Source organism: Tetrao urogallus (genome assembly GCF_951394365.1).
Source record: "Tetrao urogallus genome assembly, chromosome: 11".
Taxonomy (NCBI): domain Eukaryota; kingdom Metazoa; phylum Chordata; class Aves; order Galliformes; family Phasianidae; genus Tetrao; species Tetrao urogallus.
In genome coordinates this window covers 5,868,647-5,879,604 of record NC_136824.1, presented here as the reverse complement: position 1 = coordinate 5,879,604, position 10,958 = coordinate 5,868,647, and the positions used below count along the sequence as shown (strand labels likewise).

The following is a 10,958-nucleotide window of genomic DNA, read 5'->3' as shown; positions in this document are numbered from 1 at the left end:
ATACAACCCGAAATTATTACTGTAAACACAGAACAGCTACAGGGAATGGCAATAGGATGTCAAGGACTTTAAGGAGCCTTCTAATTCAGGCACCGATTACTTATGTGTAGCAGCATGACTCACACCCTTCATTGTTTTGAAACTTCCAACTATAGCCTGACTTTTACAGAGAAATAATGCAGTTATTTTGATAATGACCAGCAGAATGTGGTGCTGTGTGTTAGATGCTGGCATACAAGTGCTTAGAACAAATACGTCGTTCCCCTTTCTAAAGTTAAGAGATGGGCAACTTGAGTGAGGTCTGATTATTTTCCAGTTAGGAGTTGTCAAGATCTGCATTTTTATAATTAGAAAAGCTTATTTCAGCCAAAGAGAGACAGATTTTAGAGTAGGCCATATTTGGTTAAGAATGCAACTCAAGTGCTACATATTGCTGGATGCAAATAAAAATAAGAGGTGCAGATACCCTCATGCCATAAATCAGTCTGCAACATCATTACATGCTGAGTGTCTGCAATAAATCTCAGGTCCAGAATAGGCACCAAAAGGTTTGGATTGTCACACTGCTTCTATCTCACAAGAGACAAACACATTTAGGGAAAGTTTGTTGCTAAGGGATAACTGCTGCAACATTAGGGAGTGACCACAGTCCTTTCTCTGACACACAACAACACTGGAGCACATCTGAATCCAAAGGTCAGTGCAGATTTGCCACTGTTTCCTTCCCTACCATACTGCAGTAACAGTGCCTGGAAAAGCAGCCCTTGACACACAGTCCTCTACCTAGGATGTGTGTAGGCACTGTGAGTGTGCAGGAATGATTGCTGACAACTGCTGGAGAGGGGAAGTTCAGTCTGTTAAACCTTGTTAGCTATGTGGGGCATGTGTATCCTACTGAGCTGCTCTGCAAAGGAAAGAGGAGGGCAGAGAGAGCCTCAGGGTAGCAAAGTGGTTATTATAAGAGAAGGAGAGTACGGAACAGATGTGTGCTGAGAAACTAGGCACAGGAGCTGTAAAGGAGAGTGATGAGGCTCAGACAAAGTGAAAGGGAGACAGTGATTGCCTCATCTCTGTCAAGGAGGCCCAGTGGAGAGGAAAGAACAACCCTTCCTAATAGGAGCTCAGTAGCAATTCTGACTGGATGGGCTTCTGGCCATACCTGTACTTCACATCAAACACTGTTGAGTCTTCATCCTCATCATCTTCTTCATTCAGAGGAGCCATTTCTACCCGCTCAGCTGGAGTGGTGATTATGTCATACTTCCTGGTCTTCTTAATCCTCTTTCCTGACCTGAAACAACAGAGGTGGGGAGGTTAAGGTTCATGTCTATAAAGTATTCCTTAGAGGATAAAGCTGTTTCCTGTAGACACGAGCCCACCAACAATCAATCACCGGTCTGCTAGAGACCTCCCCAGACACAAAGGCCATGGAGCCAGTCTGCATCCCATCCTCCTGCTGCCTTCCCAGGGCTCCCATTTGTGCCTGTCAGTGTACAGAACCATTTCTTGTCAACTGCAATCTGGATCAATGTCAGTTTTTTTTCAGCTGCTGACAATCCAGAGATCATTTGGCATCCAGGGCTAGCACTGAGCAGCAGTCCACTGCGTCCTCCTGCTGCCATGCTCGGTAAGCGAGGCACAGGCTTAATCAGCAGAAGTGGTTTAGAGAATGTGTTTAAATGGGAAAGCTCAGGTTAACTCTACTGAGATGATGGTATTCTGGGTAGGATTCTAAGGAGTGAAGGGGTTGGCGATATTTGGGTACAAACAGCCTGCTCTCCTTTTCTTGCAATCAAGCCTGGCTCAAGGCTCCTCCAGCAAAACCCCTTAGCCTTGTCTGAGAAGATCTGTGCTCAGTGCTATGCGAGTGCTATGCAAAATAAGCAGTTGTGATTTGCAGCCAACTGTACCTGTCACCTTTCCACCCACAACGGCCTCATGTTCCTTTTGAAATGGAGATACTCAAGTGCTTGCACACCCCAGGATTTGTAAGATCTATTTTCAAATACTTACTTTCAATTAACAAACAATTGGCACGTGCCTTTTCGGCTAATTCCCTGCCTCTAGTTTGAATTGGGTGGGTCCTTTTTACTTCACCTACTTCTCCAGTGTATATTAGGAAGGTCGCACTGCTTATGTATTAATCCAGTTTCATGATCAGACAGTGAAGGTGTTGTTAATCCAGTTTCATGATCAGACAGTGAAGAAGGTGTTGATGTGTACAGCTTGCCTTCAGGGAGGAAAGACAATGTCTTTGCAGAATTTTCCCTTTAACCTTTAATAAAACAGAACTGGCAACTGCCAAGCATGAGCTGATGCAGGCACAAGCAAAAAAACCCTAATTTCTGGTAATCACAGCTAGTGCTCAGAGCAGGTCAGGACTGTGCTTTCACTGTCAAGAAGCCTTGCCCTGGCATGTTGTGCAAGGTGTGTTGGATTCAACACTGCCATTTTTGCATCAAGAAAAAAATGTCTTGTAAAGAGTTACACAGCAGGGAGATTCAAGGTGTAGCTATTACCAAGAGACTGGGACTTGGAGCTGTGCTTGCATCTGGTCGTGTCTCCACCAGAGCAGACTACAGTGGTCCCTTCTGGGCTTAAAGTGAGTTTAAATCAGTGAGAGCTTAGGAGCTCCAGCCTCAGTGCCTCTGCCCAGTATGGCTTCTGGCTGTTAGTCTGAGGCTGAAGAAAGAGGTCCCATCCTTTGGGATGGAGGTGTTTGCATTTCCTCCCTGTGTGCTTGCAACAGAAAAATGGAGACAGACTTCTGTCACCTAATCCTTAGAGCAATCTGTGCTGCTGTACCTCACAGAGCACAGGGTGGGTTTTGCTATTACTGCTGTTGGTGAAACAAGCCGTTTTATATCCAGTACAGTAGGAATCTTAACTCAAACACTTGAAATTTTTTTTGAAAGCACTTGTCTGTATTATTCTGTTTCTCAGCCAAGACCCAACAGCGAAGCGATGCAGGGAGGTCTCAACTTACAAGTAATGCATTGCTGTTACAGGAATCATTTACTCACGCTGTGAAGCATAAACACACACAAAAGCTGACCTGTGTCTACCTGTCAGAACCAACGAAGCACAGTCTTAGCACTTCCCTTATGTCTACAGATTGCAATAGCTTTCCATAGGTTCCCAATTTAAGAGCCTACTTGCATATCTTGCCCACGTTAACGAGAAGCAGCCTTCCTCGTTCCCTTCTTATTCTGCAGAGTTCATCTTAGAACAGTAACACTGGAGCATCCGAAGCAATTACTGCAGAATAGCTATCTTTAGAAATGGCAAGCTAGAACCCTTTAGCCTCCAGCAATTAATTAGTCTATTTGGGCTCCATTTTAAAGGGGACCCGGAGCAGAACTCGCTGCACAGTTATCTCTTAATCCTCTGTAACCCTCACTTAACCGTAGCATTCATTTAGAAAAGGGAAGAAGTTGGTTTTGCTGGTTTTTGGCTCAGCCTCTACAATCATTTGCCCAAAAGGCAAACGATTTTCTCCATGAATTCAACACCAGATTAACTAGCTAATTTATCATGAATTTTTGCGGCGGTCACTTTTCTCACGTTGGCTCATTTGGACAACTGCCCTAGGTTTCATCAGCACCAGAATCATCACCCGGGCTACTTCGAAGGGAAAACATCAGGACTCTCCCTGTACGCACGCAAAACAAGTTTGTCTGTCGGGAAACTGCTGCACATGAAAACCGCTCAGCCTCGGTAGGATCCTTTTAATCATCGGTGCCGGCAGTGCCAAAGGAAAAGCACTCGATCCAGTGGGCGGGACCAGACGCTATCTTTTGTCTGCAGGCAGACAGCAGCGTCAGCAGAGTGGTGCAGGGAGGAACTACAGCATGCCGATGTTTTGTGAACTTTTGAGACCTCTCAGGTAGGATGAGGACATGTCAGGCCTCGTGGCTCTATTTTCTATGCGCTTTTTTCATTTTGTGGTGGTTTTTTTTTATGTTTTAAGCAAACAAGAAAGTGCGGAAAGCTGTGGCCAGAGTACATCCATGGCATAGCAACAAGGTGAAACCTCAGAGTGGTTTCATTTGGGTAGGAGTGGTAGTGCGTGTTTCAATGCTGAAAGCTGTCTTCCATCTGAAAGGCACGTTGCTCCTGCTGTCCAACTCCAGCCACCTCCTGTAAATAGGAGTGAGGGTGCAGAGGCTGCAGGGTAGGATGGTGCTTGGGATGGAAGGAGGTACTGCAGTGTCTGCACTGTGCAAGTCCCAGCAGCTGATGCTGACGGCTCCTGATGGCTTTACCCCCAGCTCTGGAGCCGTCATACAACCAGCATGGGGTAGGAAAAAGAAGCTGGATGTAGCCAGAAATATTAGCTTTCCACTTGAGACCCGGCATTGCTCCCACCCAAACCAGCTAGCCTGTTAAGGTAGATTTAGTGAGTGCAAAGCTTAACTGAGACAGAACGAAGAAGAACTGATTGGACCTGACGTGGAGGGCTGCTTCCAAGTGCTCCTGAGCTATTCAGCCTCCGTCGCTCTTGCTTATTTGCATTCCCCTTGGGCTGGAATGCCTCAGGCACTGCATACCACGCTGGTGTCTGGCCCGTAAGAAATCAGATTTATTCCCTTCACCACACAGCAAGGGGAGGGAGGACACGCAAAGATGGGCTGGAGCAGAATGCTGACTTTGTGTCTTTGTATTTTGACCCGGGGCTATTTAGATCAAGCACCAGTCACATGCAGAACTTCATCCTTCGTTCTGAGGCATCATGTGGTGGAGTAAATGCCCAAGCCAAATCACTGCTTCATTACATTATTTACGCCTCTCATCTATTTTAGTCAACAGCCCTGATATTCAAAGATAATGCTTTTCTTGACCCATAGAGAGAGGTCTCTGCATTTCTAATCTACCATTTACACTTCCTGCCAACAGCTGTGAAGGTAGAAGGCCATGCCCTGGGGAAAAAGAGGAAAGAAAAGCCACAGCTATCCTTTCATAGTAGAACGTTTATTGAAGCCTGATTAAGCCAGCTACAAACCTCCCCCTACAAATGCAGCAGTGCTGTATCGGGAGCAGAATTGGGGCCAGTTTATTTCCAGTACGTGAATTTCCTTAGCAGTTAAAAAATATGGAAATACGAAGCTGGGGAAACTCCAGGCTTGTTAGTGGCTGATGAATTAGATCAGTGGTATTTCATTACTGTTGATCGGTCTGGGTATCTCTGCGCTCTGAGTGGTGCTGTACATACTGAAGTTAAACCATGAAGTTAAGTCCTCATGTGCTCTCAGGGTATGTGTTCTCTGTTGCAAACCAAAGATGTTTTTTATAGGAAAGTCCTTGAGATGGAATATATGTGGCCACAAAAGCAAAGTGCCAACTTGCTTAACGGCATGGCTAATAAGAGGGATCTGATAGCTTCAGGAACATCTAAATGATACATTGGTGAAGTTCCATGAAACCCACAAGCAATTAAAATACATCAGTCATGGTGTTAGCCTGTACTTTCAGACATTTCAGTACAGTCTGACTGGATGTGCTCAGGAACTATCCTTCTTTTATAGGACAAAGCTATAGAAATGTTTATGATCTACCCAAATGCTTTAAGCCAGTGAATCCCAAAACAAGAAACAATCTATGCTGTCATGATTGCTCAGAGAGCTGCAAAAAGCCCAAGACAGCATTACATGGAACCCATCTTCCTTCCTTCTGCCCATTTGCTGTCGTGCTCAGATGAAGTCTTACCAGATACACGGCCTCTGAGACCCAGGACAAGTGTCCCGTTTTCATTCTCTCTGTGGCTCTCGCTAAACTGCACACAGCTTAAATGAAGCTTTCCATCTGGGATCACAAATCTATGCTTTTTTCCTCCATTTCAAGTCCTTTTAACAGTGAGGATTTTTTTCCTGTTCCTGGCAGAGGTCTTTTCTTTGCTGGATTACTCTGACTGGTTATAATATAATTAGTTTTAAATCAGTGCAACTTTCTGGGGTTAAGGCTTGGATGGCCCAGAGCCACCGCCAGCTTTTAGAACAATGGGCCTTGTATCCTGTGATCATATGCCTGAACGTTTCTCCTCAACCTAAGTAATTCATCCTGGTTTTGCAATTATTGGAAAACCAAGCTTAAGACGGTATTTGAGGGAGGAATTGTAATGGAACATGTAATGTAGCAAAGCAACAAGTAATAAAATCTGCAGTAGCTTTTCTCTAAAAGACAGGTAAGCAGCAGCTGTTTCTAGCCTAGACTTTGTTTATTGAAGGGCACGTCGAGACACATAGCAAACACTGTTACAGATGGTGCTCTGCACCTACAGCTTTGGGTTGCTTTCAGCTGGCACATTTGAGCACGTGTAACTTCTCCAGTTTTCCCAGAAGGCATATGGCTGAATGTGCTGGTAGACCATGTCTGAAGCATCGTGTTTCCTGAGAGCTGATCCCAAGGATTGTATTGCAATGAAATGAACCGAGCTGCACCAGGGCAGAAAAAAATATTAGAATATGAAGGTAGAAAAGCAAAATCCAAAACACAGATCGAGTAGTCCAACTGAACTGCAGAGATCATTCATAAGCTGTTTCAATAAACTGTGCTTTTAGGGAATACAACTTAATTATTTGATTGGGAACAACATGAAATTTGGTCTGCTAGGGGAAGGACCTTGGTTTGAGAGCATGCAGTGCCCAGGGATATAAAGGAAGAAAGTTCAGAACTGGACTTGCAAAAAAAAGTAATAATAATAATATTCAATTACTGTAGGCAATTAGGCCTTGCCTCACACAGCAATGTGTTAGCAGGCCTTTCTGGTCCCCAGCAGCCACAGACAGAAAATTCAGATCACTCTGGGTAATTCACATTCTGAATCACACCACCATCAAATGGATTCAGAGGATAGCACTACTAAAAGGAATGAACAGGAATCCCTGAAATGTTGTCTTAACAACAGAGCTGGAAAGCCAGAAATCCATCCGTCCACACTCTAGTTAAACAACTACAAATAATATATAGAGAAATACATTAAAATGAAATTGTAAATAAAAATAAATTCAGTGCTGGTGACAAAAATATCTGGCCACTTGGCAGTTTATTTCATCTCTATAATTCATATCTGAAAGGATAATTTACTTCCAGCAATCCAGAGCAATTTCACAGTGAAGGTTTAATCAAAGATTGGATTCCAGCAAAATCTCTTTAATAGGAATCCATGACACTTCAAAAAAAAAAAAAAAAAAGCAATGTTTTTGACTAAGCATGAACAAAGCTCTTATTTTGGCAGAGGAAAGCTGCACATTTATTGAGGGTAAATCTCTTATCTCTTTTGCAACAGCATCTCCTCCAATCTGTTTTGTCAGCTACAAGTGTGACATGGTACAAACATACCTGTTGGTATTTTTGCCTCATTTCCCAGCTGAGATAATTATTTATAAACAAGTGCTCTGCCTGATAAACGTTTTTTGAAGCTAAAACTTTCCTTTCTCATTTTTCTTGCAGGGCTGATTAAAAACATAGGAGAGATCTCAGAGGGATTTTTCTTTCTTAACGCACCTTTAATGCAACATTAACTCTGACAAGTTGCATAACAGTGACTCTGGCGTGGGATAATTCATCTACCATTCCAATGTGACTTTAACGTGGACCTATTTCTGCTGATTATGGTATAGGGAAAGGTCTTTATAGGCTACCAGTTTGCATACTTCAGCTACAAATACTCAGACTTACACCAGATCTGTTTGATACAAGGTCTTGCTTTACATCAGAAAAAACAGGCAGAGGGTACAAGCCCTCCACGGGCAGAAAGCAAGAGAGCTACAAACTTAGGCTTTTCATTCTGCACTTACTTACAGACTTGCTAATTCTCATGTTTGTCCATGAGAACTGCATGAGGCTGAAAAGTGGTTGATGTTGATTAAAATAATTATTTTTGATATTTTACTTGCTTCTCCTGACCCCCTTCGCTTTAATGAGCAGATCTTTCCTCGTGTTGTCTTTGCCAGCTACTGCAATGGAATTTAGTTAAATGTCAATTTCTTTAGAAAAGCAGCAGTTCTGATCCTCTCAGTCTCTAAGTCCACATTTAATAATACTGCAGTTGTGAATGCTGCTGTTCTTAACGCAGAATTGATTCAGAAACAGGAGAAAGGGAGAATTCAGCTGCAGCCATCGTGTAAATACAAAGGAGCTGCTTGGAAACAGAACAAGGAAGAATCTGCAAACTCTGCTTGTTCAGTCGCTTCTGTCACCTCTGACGCAGCGCTCACCTCCTCCCAGCTCCTCTTCCTGGACAGCGAGCTGCTCTGCTTTCCAGACACCCTCCTGCAGCCTGTACCTACAAGTCAGATCACCGCTAACTACTGAAAGTTTGTAATCTTCTATGGCAAAGTTAGGAGTGAACAGGCAATAACTTTGTCATCTGCAAAACAGGAACAGCTTTTAGCACTGCATGGGGACTCTCACCGCTACTCTAAGATAAATAATAACACTAACAGTGCCAAAAGGAGATTAATATTCATTTCTATTTCTGCTTCAGCAACAAGCCAACCGGAGAACTGGCTTTTTAAAGCAGTTGAGTTTACATTGTTCTTGTTCCTCCAAGCAGGAGACATTAGATAAGATTCAAGGACTGTTGGCCTAACTCAAGCACGTGCCAGCACCAACCTGCTTCAGCAGCGTGACTGAGCGGGCCTCCTCTGGCTGCACACACTGTGTGGACCAGAGATGAGCACCAAGCAGATACAAACCACTGCCAAGCTTCCTGCTTCCACCAGCCCTTCTTGCAGTTCTGCAGGCCATCAGGAGCTTTTTGCCCTTTTGCAATGGGTGTGGGAATTTGCATCCATCAGCATCTACTCAACAGAACACCAAGGAGTGTTGTTCCAACCCATGTACTGCCATCGACTTTGGGCTGGACCTTCTCAAAACAAGCCTACTTGCTTAAGCTTAACTTAAAAAAGAAGCGTTCTAGACCTGATGTGACTTCTCCACCAGGGACATCTCCATGGCCCCAGCTGTAGGCAAAGCACTGAGGCTGGAAGGCACCTATCCGGGTCACCCTGTCCCATATAGGCTCACCGTGTCCACTCGGGCTGAATCTCTTCATGGCCAGAGCCTAGCAGGGCTGCCTCCTTCACAATAACACGGCAAACTGTTTCCTTACATTGGATGGAAGGTGCTGACTGTGTCTTTCCCAGTCTGTGGGCAGCGCTAAGAGCCTGGATCCATCTCCTTCACACCAGGTAATCTGTAAGGATGCCCCACTGTCTCACCCGCCACGGTGACGTGGAACAGAGCGAGGACCTATCCACGCCACACTAAAAGTGCCTCGAAACCCCTTTTTCTTTATTTCTTCCAAATCAAAGTAGAGCGCATTACATTTCAACCCAATTCCGAGGACCGCGGGGCCACGCAGAATTTCCACGGGACGCCGATCACCCTTCTTCCCTTTTACCCGAGTTCGGGCTCGACGAGAAAGCCGAGCGCCCAACGCACCGCCCCGTCCCGCACCGCGCCGTGCCGGCAGCCCGAGGCCCTTCCCGGGGAAGCGGGAGCCGAGCGCCGGGCGGCACCTGCCGCTCCCTACCTGAAGACGCGGAGCAGCAGGCAGGCGATGAGCGCGGCCGTGAGAGCGCAGGCCCCGATGACGGCGGCCTTCAGCGCGGAGAGGTCTCGGAGCAGCGCGGGCACGGGGCTCAGCTGGGCCCGGCTGCGGTTGCCGGCCGCTCCGTGCGGTTCGGCGGGCAGGCGGCTGCCGTTCACCGCCGGGCTGAGCGCTACCGCCGGCGGTTCCCGGCTACCGCGGGCTTCCGGCAGCGAGAGCAGCAGGCAGGCCGCGAGCAGCAGCAGCAGCGGGCACGGGGAGCGCATCCTGCCCGGCTACGGCCGCCACCGCGCCGAGCCCCGGAAGGCGGCGGCGGCCCTGACCGGCCCGCCTCCCGAGCGGCGCCGCCTCCCGAGCGGGGGAGGCCCGGCCCCGCTCGCCGCCCCCCGCGCTCCGGTGGCGCTGCCCGCGGCCGAGGTGCGCGCTGTGTGCCGGTGGGGCTGCGCTCCCGGCTGGGGTTGTGCCCGCTGCGGGGGTCCTGAGGGCCCCGCGGGTGGAGATCCCGCTCCCACGGCTTGGGCGCAAGTGCTGTGGGCTGCGGCTGAGGGAGATGGGGTGGTTCGGGGAGGAGGTCAGGGGGAGAGCGCGTTGTTCTCTGCGCTCTCCGAAAGCAGTGGTGAAGTGAGGTTTGGGCTTTCTTTCTCAGGTAATGGTGAAAGAATGAGAGGGAACGGCCTCGAGTTGTGCCAGGGGAAGTTCAGGTTGGACGTTAGGAAAAATTCTTCTCCAAAAGTGGTGATGCATTACTACAGGCTGTCCAGGGAGGTGATGGGGTCGCTGGCCCTGGAGGTGTTCAAGAACTGTATAGATGTGGCACTGAGGGATGTGGTCAGTGGGCAGCACTGGTGGCAGGTGGATGGTTGGATGAGAGGATCTTAGAGGTCTTTTCCAACCTTAGTGATGCAATGACTCATATAGGCCTTTCTCTCTTACCAGTGGGAAGCAAGGAGGAAGGACGCTTAGAAGAAAGGCTGATGGCCTGTTCCCATCAGCAGTGGAGGAAAGGGTGAGGCAGGACTGGGAAGGATAAAGCTATCGCTGCCAGCTGGGAGCCAAGCAGACAGACTGAGTTTGGTGAGCAGTGCTGCACCGACGGACAGATGTCATTCCCAGGCTGGCCTGCTTTATGTAAGTCAACCATTCCTGTGTTTAAAGGGTGCCAGAGGCACTTGCCAGCTGGTGAGGATCTACGCAGTTAAAGGGTGTGTTAATCCGTAGTGACTGCTCTATAAATGCAGACTTGGATCCTATTACTTGTCTGGTGAGCTCACTGTGCTCGTGTTTCCTTAGCAATTGCTGCCGTTGTTGGCTTAAGCAAACAGATATGGTATTAAATGTTCACCATCCCTTGGTGCCCACTGAGGTGTTTCAAGAGTCCATGCCTGGCTTCTCCCTGAGACTCAAA

At 47.1% G+C, this 10,958-nt stretch overlaps 1 protein-coding gene across 1 annotated transcript; it reads right to left on the bottom strand.

The window, feature by feature from the left end:
- Positions 1-1,110: 1,110 nt before the first annotated feature.
- FAM174B (family with sequence similarity 174 member B) lies at positions 1,111-9,819 on the bottom strand (the record flags this gene model as incomplete). The annotated part of the gene is made up of 2 exons (XM_079541099.1): positions 1,111-1,291; positions 9,536-9,819. 2 exons carry the CDS (start codon positions 9,817-9,819, stop codon positions 1,111-1,113), a joined length of 465 nt encoding a protein of 154 aa, XP_079397225.1.
- Positions 9,820-10,958: the final 1,139 nt, after the last annotated feature.